Here is a 15,468-nt window from a genome sequence, read left to right as displayed (position 1 = left end):
CAATTTCCCAACATATCCTTGAATACACTGAAAATGGCTTCATCCTCTGATATCCTAGCACAAATTCCCTGATGCCATTTTGACTTTGTTCTAGCTGTTTACTTTCCATATGTTTATGTCCAGATTTGTTTTTTTGTTTTTTTAAACATTTCTTTCTTTAAACTAATACTTTGTTGATGCACTTTTTGATTTAATCATAACATTCAGTCTTCTTGGATAGGAGTCTTACCAGCATGGCACATCTTGATTTGGCAATATTCGCCCACTCTTCCTTGCAAAATCACTCCAAATCTGTCAGATTGCGAGAGCAAAGCTTGCACACAGCCCTCTTCAGGTCACCCCACAGATTTTCTATTGGTTTTAAGTCTGGGCTCTGGCTGGGCCATTCCAAAACTTTCATTCAGTGTTGTTTTTGCACCAAATATACCTTCTGGAATTGTGGCCAAAGTGAGTAAAGGTCAGGAAAATCCCACAAGAACAGCTGAACTTTATTTGGGGTTAATCAGATTCTCTTTAATTGATAGCAGGCGTGTACCCAAGAAGACCAAATGCTGTGATAAAATCAAAAGGTGCTTCAATGAAGTATTAGTTTACATTGCACATTTATGCAACACGCTCACTGTATATTTTTTATATTTTATATTTTGAAAATTTTTGAAAATTTTGAAATTCCTCCACAAATATGACTATGGTGAATAGTTGCTGCACAGTCACTGTAAAATGACGTAAGCGCTCAGCAATCTTTCTGTTATATAGGAATATAACTAGAATATAAGCAGTTGGCAACCAAGTTAGTTGAATCCCCCACTGGCACAGAGTGACTCAGACTGATTGCAGCATATTGGCAATCTGTCTGCATTTATAAGTTAGTCTGTCTGTAATCTGTCTGAGAGTGGTGGCATTCAATTTGAGTGGGGCTGCAGTTGTTTAGAAACAGGTTGCCTCCCACCAGGCAACCTGTTCGATCACCTTGCAGTTGAAAGTACTTGCCCAGAGGTTGACGGTATTGCACGCTCCACAACTAGTTGCAATTGGTCTCCACAGACAGAAATGAGAGTGAACAGGATTCATCTGACCTTGGGCAGGAAAGGGAAGCACTTGCTAATATGATATGTTTGTCATCTGTTCATGACAACACCATGTGTAATAAATTGAACAATAATACAATTTCTTTCAAATCTAATGCAACAACATTCCCCTTGAAAAGAGGTTGTGCTTTAAGTTGAATTTCCACTATAGAGTGTTTAACAGCAGTGGATTCTCTTTTCCCTCCCAATCCATCCCACTCTCCTCCAAAAATATTTTTTTCTATCTTTCCTCCCACTCATCGCTTTCTCTCCCCTTCATAATCTCTAAACCCCACTTGCAGAGAAACCGTCGGGACACCTGCAACTTTGACAAGGAGTTCACCAAGATGGCTGTGGACTTGACGCCAACAGACAAGCTCGTCATCATGAACCTGGACCAGGACGACTTCCTCGGCTTCTCGTACATCAACCCGGAATATGTGGCCCCCGCTAATTAACACTGATGGACCATTAGAAAAGGAGGTTTCAGAGCAGTTTTCAGTAAATGTGTGTTTTCAGTAAATGTCTGCACTTCTTTTAGGCCATAGTGGGGTATATCCAATATTGCAGCCCGAAACAGGAATCACAGCACCAAACACTGGATACCAAAGAAGTTGAAGTATTAAATCAGAAATGTCCAAGGTGTCAACATCTGCTTTTTGTGCAGGGCAGGAGCAAATGTGACATTGTAGGGAAAATATCACTTCCATCAATCTGACCAGTTGTATTCAACGTAGGGAAGCACAAACGTACCGCTTCACTTGTGTCAGTGCGCTCTTTCTTTATTCCATACAGTGATGATAACAATAGAATCTGGTTTGCTGCTGTGTTTGTGACATTGGATTTGCAACAAGCCTTTCACTGTTCTCAGTATTCTTAAAGTGAAGTATTGTGTTATGTTCTCTTGTGTTATTCCACAAGTTTCGCAGCATCATTGTGACATCTGAAAGTAACATCATGCAAATCCAGTTTCAGATTTTCCTGGTACTGCTAAATTGGCTGCCACTGACAAGCACTGATAAACACATTCTTCACTGACATAAATATATTCAAGTACCAAGTTTCACTCTTGTCCCGTGTCACACACAGCAAAATGGGACCAAGAACTACAAAGCATACTGGAATGTACATCAGATATTTATAAATGTTTTTATGACATAACTGATGCGTCATGGTGTTAGCAATGTAAAGTTTTCTATATTCTAATGTTGTTACTCGTGTCTTTGTAAAAATGTATAGGAGTAAAATTTTCTAGCTTCTTGAAGCTAACAAACTGTATGCACATCTTCATTTAGTAATAATATCAGTCGTTTCCTCTGCAGTCATTTACTCTGTGACATCATTCGTGTGGGAGACAGTGCAGCTATCCTGACACGCACCACGAGCAGTACTGCCAACCACCTCTATCTACTTGCGTGTCTTGACTATTGTTCCCTGTTTCAACCATCCCATCCCACTGTCATGAGTTGGGCTGCGGAAGTGTCATCACACTCAGACTTAGCGTCTCACACTGGGTCGTAACAGAAGACTCTAATGAGCAAGCTTCACAGCCTTTTTTCCCTCCTCTTGTTCTTTTTACTCTCTCGTTCCTTTAACACTCCCTCCACCTCCCTGATGTCTCTCTTATTATCATTATGATTCTTATTATTTTGGCTCTAGTCCGCACGTCTGACAAGGCTTCAGTGGGAGCCTGGTGTGATGAGTTGTCACAGGGGTTGGCGATGCAGCAGTCACCAGTGGGGCATGCACACGTGCACAGACAGTGAACGATGAGCTGCTTTGACAGCCTCCAAGGGAGTAATTTCAGAAACAGCAATAATAAAAACAGCAGTGCTGCTTTTCTTTTCTTTTTTTTTCTTTTAAACCACCTGCCTCTAATTCATTTCTGTATGCGTACATTTGTTGACAGTCATCCATATATTAGAATATATGTATCTGTGTGTATGTGTGTGTTTCAAATGGATAAAGCTAATTATTCCATATTTAGCTGAACTTTGAGAAATCTGCCTTCTAGCTTCTAACCCAATTACACTGGCTATAATGGCAACTAACTGTGTGTTTTTGGCCCCACACGTTCACTGACACACACACAAATACACACAAGCACCCATACCTGTATACACCCACACAGCCACACAGTCAGATCCTTTACCGAGGGTTGGAATTACTAGGTGAAGCGTAACAAGGCGGACAATGACTGAGAAATGTTTGCTCCTGGAGGCACACAAGACATATACTGTAGGTCCGCTGCACAGGCCTAGATTCCCCCCACCCCACCTGCCCCCACTTTAATCAGCACAAACAGCATCTTCATGAAAGGACGCATACCTATAATGTACACCTTTATGAATGTGCACACACAGTCTTTCAGCTTTTGGAAATTTTACTCTGCTGTCCTTGTGTTTTGCTTCTTTGTTGTAGGCTGTAAAATACAAAAAGTACATTTTGTGCATTGGCCTTTCTCAAGTGTAGAGCCATATATTTCTCTGGTCAAGGGTGTGAATATCTCCTAATATCAATCACGCCCAATCTCAACATCTGCTGTTGACAACCCTACACCCTGAAGCAGTCGATAGCACTCGCCAGCTGTCTTGTGAATTTGTATGGCTGAGTTAACAAATGAGTGTGGAATGCTACACACATGTAACTCAGATATGTTGGGCACTGTACGATTTATTATAAGCCGCCCTTTAAATCTAATAAGAAATTTCTCTGACTAAACAGAGCCAACCTTAAGAGAGCTATCAGGAAAACAAAAACTGACGCACAAATACTGAAACACACACGAGCTGGTTTTCTTCATCTGGTTTAAGAACAATTACAACATCATCAGTTATGTTTCACATAAAAAAAAGAAAAATTAAAGGACTGCGGGGAAATATACTATGCATGCATGTGACGATCTCTCTTTTTCATATCTTGTTCCATATAATATGGATTTATTCTATATTAAGTGTTAGACTGGCGTGTGTGTGCGTGTGTGGGTGCGTGTGTGTGTGTGTGTGTGTAATAGTTACTTTATTAGACATTAAAAGGGTTTTGCATTGCTTAAATTATGATATGTCTCATGTCATTGCTGCCCATTTATTGAATATTATTGACGGGCTGTGTTCTGCTTTATTTGTACAGATATAAATATTTTTGAAGTACATAGGAGTAAGAGTCTTCCATTTCCATAGTTGTATTTATACTCAGAAATCAATGTGTTTAGGGGTAAAAATGATATATTTAGGTTGTAATAGAAAACATGGAGCAAAAAATATTTGTGCTGACTGAAGTACAGGGACATCTAGATGTTTAGTGCTCTGCCACTCATACATTTTCACATGTTGCGCAGGGTGGACTGTACTGGCCTGAAAGTGTCCTCCGTCCTTCCCTCCTTTCTCTCCTCCCGACCTTTTCTTTGATCACGCCTTTCCGTCTGTCATTTTATTTTCTGCTCTGACCTTTCTCTCCCCTTCTTCCTTCTCTTCCTCTCCCACTCAGCTTCCTCGTTGTCTTTCTCTTTCTTCAATTCTGTCCTCCTGACCTTTATCCCTTCCTAGAGGTTTTCCCATTGCTTCTGATGTCTTCTCGAGGCATTTCCGTTTCATTTGCCTCTCATTATCCCTGATTAGTCTCATACTCTTTCCCTTTACCGTTCTTCTTTTCTCTTACAGTTTGTAGCTTTTTAAAAGCTGCATGACACTAAACATGACAACTGATGGGCTGTTACTAAGGTTTAATTAAAGTTTGATGGCTGCATTTTGAACTTACTTCTGCTTTGATTTAAGCTGGGCTCACATTCTAAACAAGTAATTTAACAATAACCTGAAGATAATTTCAGTGTTTAAATGCAGAAAACTGCAAGAAATGAGTAAGTATGTGTTTTATGAGATAGGGTAGTTCACTGATTTAAAAAAAAAAGTATGTATTGTGATGTTTGCAGTTGTAGAGTAATAAATCATGTTGCAGAATCACATGTTGTTGTGTTTCCTTGTTTTTGGTCTTTTTTAGTTTTGAATATTTTTCAGTTGGGAAGGATTATTTTTTATAATTTTGATACAGGCTCGTGTTAGGACTGATAAATACCAGCTTTATGTAGATCATTCATTATTTTCTCATTGAATTAAGTTGTACTATTATGAAGAAAAATATGTGGAAAAATATAACCAGTTAAGTAGGTAGAGTAATTGTAGTATAGCTGTAGCATATAGGCCATATGACAGGTTAAACTTTGACATCAGTATTTTTTTTAATTGTATGTATTTGTTTTGTTGTTATATATATTATGTAAGAGATTTTCCTAATCTAACACAATTTGGTCAAATGAGACCATTATTTACATCTTATAACCAGAGGTATAGACCATTGTGTTAACTGTGAATTTCAAAGCTTGTCAGGCAATTTTATTAACCATGTGATCTACATTATACAGTCTTGTGAAAAACTAAGTACATCCTTACTGCTTCCATAAATTCAAGAGGGTAAGTAGCTGCTAATCAAATTCACTTGATTACCTGATCACCGGCAAGTGTGAGCACCTCTATAAAATCAGAGGTTTTGGCAGTGTGCTGGTCTTGCACATTCAGGACAATGCCACAATCTTCCCAGGAGTGGACATTCCAGCAAATTCACTCCAAGGTCAGACAGTGCAACACTCAGAGAAACTGCAAAAAATAAAAAATAAAATAAACAAGAGCTACAGCTCAGACTCTATAGGCCTCAGTTAGGATGTTAAATATTAAAGCATGGCTTAGGTTTGCCAAGTTGCATCTGAACAAACCACAAGACTTCTGGAACAATGGACTGATAAGACCAGAGTTGAGATGTTTACCCATAATGCACAGGACTATATTTGGAAGAAAAAAAAAACAGCATTGTCAGCACGGTGGTGGAGGGATGATGATTTGGGCTTGTTTAGCAGCCACAGGGCCTGGGCACCTTGCAGTCATTGAGTCAACCAATGTATTCTAGAGTCAAATGTGAGGCCGTCTGACTGGCAGCTAAAGCTTGGCCTAAACTGGGCCATGTAACAGGACAATGATCCCAAGCACAGCAGCAAATCTACAACAGAATACCTAAAAAAGAAAAGAACCAAGGTGTTTCAATGACAAGGACAAAGTCCAGCACTCACTCTGATTGAAAAGCTGTGATGGGACCTTAAGAAAGTTGTGCGTAAACAAATTCCCGCATAGAGTCTTATGAAAATGTTCCTTTTCACAGGACTGTATTTTACTTTTTCTTTTCACTCTAAAAAGTATATAAATTTACCCATAAGTATTTTCTGTTAGGTCAGTTAGGTAGCAACACTGGCAGACAGTAAATATAAATAATAACTAAAAACTGATTTTGGGGTGAAAAGCTGCCACTTATTTCAGTTTAGTTTGGCAACAAGTCCTCCAACCTGTCTGCCCCTGCCCACTAAAATTAGAAACATAATATAGCGATATTTCACTTTTGGTTAGATTTACACACAAAAGCTACTTCGGCACAAGATTAAGATGAGATGAGACCTACTGAGCCAACTAGGGAGTGGAGAAGTACTCCTGGCATATCTATGAGTGTGATAAGAACTGATAAAGGCTATTAACTGGACTGAAAACATCTTAAGCAGGTGTAAAATGTCATGAGATTTTAGATACCCTTTTTATTACACGTAGTAAATCTGCAACATGCACAGAAATTAATGAGGTACCTCCTAATAATTGTACATAATGAAAGTTCAACAGCAAATGCAAAATGTGTCTTTATTGTTATGCATACTTTTTAATGGCATTGAAGAAGAATGAATACACACACCTCTGAATGTGAATCCCATGTGCATCACCTGTGTTGTTTAGCATTACCTAAAGAGTATTTGTGCCAAGTTTCATAAGATTTCAAATAAATGACCGAAGAGTAGCGAATTTAGCAAAAAGTTGAACGACAGACGGCTCGGTATCTGATCAGCTCTGCTGACTGTCGTCTGTCGTCAACAGAAGAAGAAGAAGAAACAGAACATGGACTTAAAATGAAAACACAGCAGTCTGACCAATATACTTCTTTGGAATGAGCTTGAAAGCAAACATGACAACATTTTGCTCTGTCTTTAAAAGGAGCTTTAAAAAGAGCTAAAGACAAAAGCTGCTACTGCCATATGTTCACTACTAAAACCCCAGAGGGTTTTCTATTTGAAATACATACTCTTAATTTGTACTGCTATTCTCCATGTTCTCCTCATGTCTGTGTGGGTCCTCTCTGGGTGCTTTGGCTTTTCCCACAGTCCAAAGACATACATGGGCTTAGGTGGTAAATTCTAAATTGTCTTTAGGTGTGAGTGGTTGTCTCTATGCATTAACCCTGCAACAGACTGGCCACCTGTCCAGGGTGTACCCCACCTCTTGCCGTATGACAGCTGGGATAGGATCCAGCTTATTAGTTATTTGATGTCTGCGTAACCATGATTGCAACTGCATTTTAATTGTTTTGTGAATAAATTGAAACTCAAACAAGCATTTGTTCTATATGAGAACACGAAGAGAACTGTAAAAATAAATGATGTCCAACCAAACATGAACCTTCCCTGAAGACATGTTTTCCAAAATCATTTGATCACATACTGTATGCATACAGGCTTACATAAGCACACACAGTGACAGCATAAACTATGAGAGACTTCCACACGGCACTGAAATGAAACAAGGGCTCATAAATGTTTGTTTGTCTCCCTTAGGCTTGCAATGTGGGGGAGTAGGATGTTGACTGGAGCCACCCCCAAGGCAATGGTTGGGAAAACACTGATTTTTATATATGCTTTTCAGAGCATGCTAACCACTGAATGTTGTTTTAGTGCTTAAATAGCGAGCAAAGACCCTAGCTGCTATTGCTGATTGAAAAGAAAACAAATGATGATGGAGGTTCAAGTGAATAACCGCAGCTCTGCGGCAAACCGAAGAAAGATGAAAAAGGAAAATTGACAAAAGCAAAAGATTCTCTTATTTTTTCATTCAGTGGATCTTTAAAACGCTGAAGAGGGTAGCATGACAGAGGAGCTTATTGGATTTATTTCACGCTATCTCCTTTCTTGCCCTCTCTTTTACCATCTCGCTCTCTCTCATACAGCCCTACAGACATTTTCATTAGGCAACCATATTAGGCACACCTTCACACCATCAGACATGTGCCTTCACAGCTAAAATGTCTCTTTCTCTGTTTCTCTTTCACTCCACACTGCACTACACCCCATTCTTAATCAATCAACTCACAGTCTTTTTTTTTCTTACCTAATCAGGCACACAAAGTCGTGTTCCTATCTCTTTAGAATACATTCACTGACCTGCATTAATTTCCTGTTTAAAGCCTCAGTCACACTACAGTAAAAATAGTGCAGCGACCGCCTTAAAACTAAGAAAAATTGGTGGTTTCTTTTTATTTTTTGCTGTGGGAGACTGACTGCAAGTAGTTACAGTGACCCGCTGCTCACCTGGAGATTGAGCATGCCACGCCCCGAACCTCTGCATGGTCACCTAATGGGAGGCAACCTGTCTCCCATAATTTGCCGTCTGACTTTGACTGATGGCAGTCACTCTCAGATAGATTGGCAAAGGTTTGAAAATAAGTGCAAATAATTTAGAAATCCAGACAAACTGCCAACACATAACAATCAGCTGAAGTCAGCCTGTGGCCGGTCTCAAACAAATGGATAACTTGTGGCCTAAAATTAGGGGGGCTCTCCCTCTCTCCCACCTCTGGTCTTCATATTCCTGCCTCTTCTAAATTATTTTTATCCCTCCCTCTGTTTTTTTTTTTTTTTCTCACAATTTGCACCCTGCATGAGGGACTCTGGAGAGATATAATGTTATGCTGACACCTCCAGAGCTTCAAGGCACCTGGCATCAACATCCTAAATCCACCAGAATAAATATTCAAGCATGTAGGTGGCAATGGATTTATAGCAGATAGTAACAGATTTGCAATTTTTGCTGCTCTATTACCGTTAATATTATTATCACAAACAGATTGCATGTAATTGCCAACTTGACCAAAACTGACTCCATTTTATTGCTGTTTTATCACCATCTTGACACACCAACGTTGCTTTGAAGACTGCTGCTGACAGCAAGTGGTCGCAGATCTGCTCTCTGTCTTCAAAGCAACTATTTAAAAGCGACCAGATTGCAGGTTCATTACATACAATCACGCCGTGGTCTCCAACAGCTGTTTTCCCAAGTGTGACTGTAGCATAAAGTCTTCAAACTAAGATTCATGTCCCCACACAATGAGTTACACAAAGTAAACACTAGAACACATTAGAAATACCTTCACGTGACAAGTTATCTCATAACTCCCCGACAAAGTTTTGACATGTACATTACAGTCCCCCAGGAATGAATGATTACTTCACATTTGTGCACCACCTATAGAACTTGAACTCTGGCCATAAACCATTGTGCTGCCAAATGAGGCAAAAGACACGTGTGAAAAATTCAGGTTTCCCACCAACGCACACTTTTATACATCATTTCCTTGAAAGCTGCCTGCAAAATTTTGAGTCATAGATCATAGTTTTGACATGCTAGCATCACGCCACAAACATGCCACATCACCATCACCAGCTCACTCTCCTTACAGCGCATTTCTCGTCCTCCATACAGCTTATCTTTGCTGTCTAATTTCTCTGTGGTTTTCAGTTTCCTCTGACTTCTTCCTCCTCCTCCACCACCCAGTCTCTGAACACTGGCCAGAGGCGTGAGAAGGTTCCAGCTCACCGAGCAGAAACCCTGCAGTCTTCCTCCTCCTCCTCCTTGCTTCAAGAACCAGCCCATCTCTCTATCCTCATCCTTCTGTTGTATTGCCAGTAACTGAGGAGAAGAGAGGAAAGGAGAGGAGAGTGGAAACAGCTCTCTCAATGACAGAGAAAGGGCAAACATAGGACATTTTGGTGATTGCTAACTTTATGTCCCCGATGCCTTTCTCCACAAGGGCCCCTTGAGTCCTGTCTCTCTCTGCTACCTAGCAACACCAGCACTGTAATCACACTTTGGTTAGAAGTTAATACGGTTAATAATGTCTTTATGAAAACTTAATGTTAGCAGTCTGCAATTCATGTTGTATCTAAAAGGGAAAAGACAGAAGGTGAAACTGATCATATAACAATCTGCACTACTCATTGGTAAAAGGGGGGTGGTGGGTGGGGTGCCCACATCCTAAAAGAAAGGTAACATTTACTGCTGTTCAAATTTTAACACATCTCCCACCTGTGAGCAATGTGTTAGAACTGAGGTGTTTACTTCTTAACAGTAACAGATAAGCTTTTGTCTGTCCTGCCCTTTACCGCTCTGTGTCACCTTAATATAGTTTGTATTGTCCACTGACTAATAGCATGCTTTTGTTAATAGCTAGATCACCTTAAATCTCCACCTTATCCTAGCCCTAACCTCCTTGATGTCATCTACTGGCTTGTCGGCTGCCAATCCAACAATACTGCACACTCAAAAGGTAGTGGCTTGTTGATCACAAGTTAAGCATGCCGTGCATTAGTCTTTTTTGCTTTAAGTAGGACTGTGATGTACAAAAAAAACATGCTGCATTAAAAAAAACTAGTAATTAAGACTTTGAACTCACTAATATAATGTTTTAATAGGGTTGTTTTCACATAGATTTTTAAACAGTCTGACTTCTTTGTGCAGATAGAGGAGTCACCCCTGCTGATCATACAGAAGACTGAATGTTTAAGGCACTCCCACACTGTTTCACTTTATATACCTGAAAGCCACATCCAAACTTTATATACAGTTTGTGATTGTGATGTTGTGCTTACTTTCACAATTCTGTCCCACAAATCATGCCCATTAGTCTTTACTACTCCTCTTCCTATCCAAAGCTAATGGCCATAGGTGAGGACAGGAAGCCTAGATTTTTTTTAATGTTACCAATGCTACATTGGTAACAGGGCGAAGTGGTTATCCTTGTCACAAAAAGGTCCTGGGTTTGAATCCCAAGGCCAGCTGGTGCCTTTCTGTGTGGAGTTTGCATGTTCTCCCTGCATCTGCATGGGCTCCAGGTACTCTAGCTTGCATGCATGTTAGGTTAATGGGTCACCCAAAATCGGTAATAAGTGTGAATATGAGCTTAAATGGTCGTCTGTCTCTCTGTGTGAGCTCTGTAATGGACTGGCGACCTGTCCAGCGTTAGAATAAACTGAATAGATGGATACCGAAAAGTCAGTTTCGAGACAGCAGAGGTTTTCAAAGTTTTGATAACTAAGTGCCAATTTAGGAGGCTTGTGTATGACTTTGGAGTGGAAAAGAAAAATGCAAATATTAAGCATACAGTATTTTAGTAGTGTTTATAATCTGCTCAGAGAATCTTATTTTATTTTTAGTTCATAGTTTTTAACCATTAGTAAAGTAGTGTTTTTGTTAATATTCGGAAGCTTTAATTAGATGGGCAGAAAAGAAGATATGAAACTGGTCTTTCTTTGACACCCTTGGTCTTTCTTAGACACCCTTGCAGGCTGCACAAACTGTTACCATGGTCTGCCACTAGCCAGACTTTTAGAATCTTAACTCTATAACTTGTATGCACTACAAAAAAATAGCATTTCATTTACTGAAAAAAATGCCACTTGTGCTTTGTAAACTTGTAACTACCTTGTTTTTTTGTTTGTTTGTTTTGGGGGGGTAACCATTCAACTATTAAATTGTCTACATCCTTTTTCTTCACCTCTTTCAGTCTACTTCCAGCTGTCCTTTTCTCACTTGTTGACTCCATCAGTGCCTCTTCATCCTTTTTCTTCCTTATCTCTCCACTTTTCTTGTCAACCACCATCCAACTCTCTTCAGCATCTTCTTCGCTCTCCTTTTCCTCCCTCCTCTCTCTGGCTTCCCTCCTTTCCATCTCTTACCAGAGGTGAAATGCTGTACTTCTCTTCCTAAAGTCATTTCTATGTTAATGAGTCTTCTTGTGAGATAACGCAGCCAAGCAAAGGCCTTGGACACACGCATGCAAGCACACACACACATACACAGGGGAAGAGCAAGTGAGAAGAATGATAGGACCTGTCAGCGCTCTCGCTGTTGATCTGTTCATGCATTTATTTATCAGTAATCTTTCTCCCCTCTCTCTTGCTCTGTGGCCACTTTTCTTTCTCTCTGTTTTTGATTGTTTTAATTCCTCCGTTTCTTCCTGCCTTTAATAGAGTCAGAAAATCAGTCATTTAGTTATAGCACTTAAACACTTAGTGGATGGATGGATGGATGGATGGATGGATGGATGGATGGATGGATGGGACTCTAGTAAAGAAGCCACTCTTCCATTTCTTGCTGTTTAAACATAAAACAGTGAGCTTTAAAACAGCCATGTATCCAGATCCTTGATTTTCATATGTACACGCGTTGCACATATGAGTCACGTGACCCAGATATACACCGGCGTGGGCCTACAGGATTTGCATCACAGTTGCGCGAACACACGCACTCTAACGTGTTAAGTGCAGTATGAAGAGTAGGCCGCCTTGTGTGGAATCCTCGCTGAAGTGGAGTCATTAAAAACGGTCCGCGGCTCTTTAAGTGGCGTCTCTGCTTCTCTCCCGGGCGCGATTCTCCATGCATCGCTTGCCAGTCTCTCTCTCTCTTTCTTTCTCTCTCTCTTTTCTAACTAATCAGTGCGGCGCAGGAGCTGCTGGCGCCGCGGCAGGCGGAGGAGAGAGGAAAACAGAAAAACAGAGGGTGGGAATGACGCTGCGTTTCAAATGAGCACCAAGGACAGCGCCGCACTCAGCACCAGGGACAGCTCTCCAGACACGGCAGACAGTCAGGCGCAGTAACGGCAAGCCACAAAACTAAAACCAGATCTGTATTTCAGTAAATACAATTCGTGTTATTACAACTTTTTTGTGTGTAGATGCCGTCCAATATCTACGCACAGCGATACTAGCCGCTTATTATCTCATATTATGTCCACTTCAACTGTGAAACTTGGTCAGTGCAAAATAAATAAATAAAAAAAATAGCCCGGTGTGCTTTGATATGTTTGCGCTCATTTTCTTGACAGAAGAGGCATAAATGCGTTGGTCTGATTATCACTGTATGTAGAGGCATGGCTTTACTGGAAGCCAAACTTTCTCTTAACTCTCTACTGAAGGGTGTATCCAGCCGGTTTCTGTTGGCCTGTTCACACTTTTGAACCAGTATGCGATTTAAAGCTGCACAAGTGAAACTGGCTTGACTTTATAGAGACGGCGTTGCGGCGGTGGGCGGGACATACAACGGTGAAGACACATGATTAGCTCCTGAAAGGCGCTTTCACCAAAGAGCCCAATCCCAGCCGAGCGCCGTTGCCTCAGGCGGAGTTTGAGGAGACCCGCGGTTAATTTTAGTTTGTGTTGGTTGGACAGAGAGGAGGAGGAGGAGGAGGAAGGAGAAGAAGAGGAGGACGAAGTAGTGGAGGCGACGGCTGTCTTCTTCTTCTTCTTTTTCATTTGTAGCCTACCAGCAGGCACGTTTCTTGGAAGCAAACACAGGCGGGTGTAACTGTCATCGGCCGGTTTGTCCCGGTTGCGGTTCTTCCGAGAGAGAGAGAGAATCTACAACTATGGAGGAGAAATTTGATTAATCCCTTCTTGGTGTGGTTTTTGTACATTTTTTAAATCCAGTTTAACTTAAATAGACCCTTTCACTGCAGGTAACATAGGATAAGATTTGGACTGGTTTCTGGTTCATCGAGGGGGAATAAAACATGCCACTGAGTCAACAGCTGGAGCGGAAAACACACGACGGATCTCGGTCAGTCTTCGCTTCATAGATAACACATGGGCTTTATTCACCATCCACATATTCATTCATCCATTCATTCGACAGGAAACTGAATAGAAAACAGGCAGTTAATCCACGGTCGTGCTGTAAGAGAGACTGTGGAAAGAGGAGAACCTTCACCGGTCAAGAAGCGGTGAGTGAAGGGCAAGCCGCCTGAACAGCGATGTTTTATACAGAATCGAGCTGCGGGATGACATCAGTACAGACAAAATGATCCCCCGTTTTTCTGTTTTAAAGATGGAGTCCCCCGACACAGACCCTGGCTGTTAATGCTTCACAGATTAATAACTAAGACCTTTTTTTTTTTTCCTTTTTTTTTCGAAAAAGCTGCTGCAGAAGTTAAAAAGGAAGGGACTGGAAGCCAAAGGAGAGGCAACGGAGCTGAGAAGTAGACAAAAAGCTCTCCTTAACCCCCTGGACAAATAGCACAGTAGGAGGGGAGCAGAGGCAGAATGCGTTATCGCCGTTAACTTCCACTCTGAGTGAGAGCGGGCAGTGGCAGCAGTTGGGGACAACCGGTGGCCGTTAATCCTACGGTGCGTGCGCGCGCCTTTGTATGTGGATTGTGATGGTGAAACCCGGTTTTTGATGCGCGAGAAAGTGACGTGCCACTCTCCCACCTTCCCGCCCTTTGCCACGAGCCTCAAGTCAACTCAGCGAACAAGGCGGCCAAGTCCAGCTTAATTTTTCTCTCCATAGCCTCCACACACACTCGCCACCTTTACCCACATTCTCTTTGTTATTATTATTGTTACTGTTTATTTGCGCGCTTGTCTCCCGAGTCCCTCACCCTGATTCTCCAAGTCTCGCGGGATATAAAGGAAATAAAAGGGTGAATCTAAAACAGCTAAGGGGGAAAAAAGATTAAGACAAACAGGAGCCGCCTATATGAAGATGCTGATGTGTGACCGCGGCGTCCAGATGCTCGTGACGACGGTGGGCGCGTTCGCCGCCTTCAGCCTTATGACCATCGCCGTCGGTACCGACTACTGGCTGTACTCGCGCGGGGTCTGCCGCGTGAAGAGCAGCGGCGACAACGACACGAGCCGCAAGAACGAGGAGGTGATGACGCACTCCGGCCTCTGGCGAACCTGCTGTCTGGAAGGTACGTGATCAGTCTGACTGGTTGCCTGTCTGTCTCTCTGTTTCTGCCCCGTGTGTGCGTGTGAGTGCGCGCGCTGCTGCGTGGATATGATTGTCTGTCCGTGCGTATAGCTGTTTCCACACACACACACACACACGCCCTGTCTCCCCTACTGTCTGCCTTTTAATACCAGAGGAGCGTTGGTGCGCCTGGTCTGTGTGTTTGCCTATGAGAGTGTGACAGCAGCCTATAATCCCTGTAACTCACTTCTTAAGCTGCTCTTCTTGAGTTCACCCTCCACCACAGAATAGATTACAACTGAATAGATGCGGCTGTCATCACGCTGCATAGCTGAAGGTAGAAATAAAGCACTAACAGGCGCAAACAGAAAGCGCTGGTAGTGTTATTAGCCAGTCAGCTGCACCACTACCAAGAACCTGGATCTGTACGCTGGCATCACCATAGGAATTATGGGAAGTTATTCTTTTGAAGCCATATTGCCCTCTTGTTGCTGGGAGTAGAAAATACTTGTTTTGGCCTG

At 41.7% G+C, this 15,468-nt stretch overlaps 2 protein-coding genes across 3 annotated transcripts in view; both read left to right on the top strand.

Moving 5' to 3' along the window:
* Positions 1 to 2,257, top strand: part of prkcbb (protein kinase C, beta b) — a 101,316-nt gene extending 99,059 nt beyond the window's left edge. Inside the window, exon 17 of the mRNA XM_030735731.1 lies at positions 1,370 to 2,257. Within this exon, the coding sequence (XP_030591591.1) occupies positions 1,370 to 1,525 (156 nt within the window). The 3' untranslated portion in view covers positions 1,526 to 2,257. The remainder of the gene's footprint in view (positions 1 to 1,369) is intronic.
* Positions 2,258 to 13,447: 11,190 nt separating this feature from the next.
* Positions 13,448 to 15,468, top strand: part of cacng3b (calcium channel, voltage-dependent, gamma subunit 3b) — a 31,591-nt gene continuing 29,570 nt past the window's right edge. Inside the window, exons 1-2 of one of the 2 annotated variants that reach the window (XM_030736730.1) lie at positions 13,448 to 13,976; positions 14,171 to 14,948. In XM_030736730.1, coding sequence (XP_030592590.1) covers positions 14,732 to 14,948 — 217 coding nt within the window. In that variant the 5' untranslated portion in view covers positions 13,448 to 13,976; positions 14,171 to 14,731. Of the gene's footprint in view, positions 14,949 to 15,468 lie in introns of both variants that reach the window. The other variant, XM_030736731.1, reaches the window with a different exon arrangement.

This window comes from Archocentrus centrarchus, chromosome 8 (genome assembly GCF_007364275.1).
Source record: "Archocentrus centrarchus isolate MPI-CPG fArcCen1 chromosome 8, fArcCen1, whole genome shotgun sequence".
NCBI lineage: Eukaryota > Metazoa > Chordata > Actinopteri > Cichliformes > Cichlidae > Archocentrus > Archocentrus centrarchus.
This window is presented reverse-complemented; position numbering and strand designations above follow the sequence as displayed.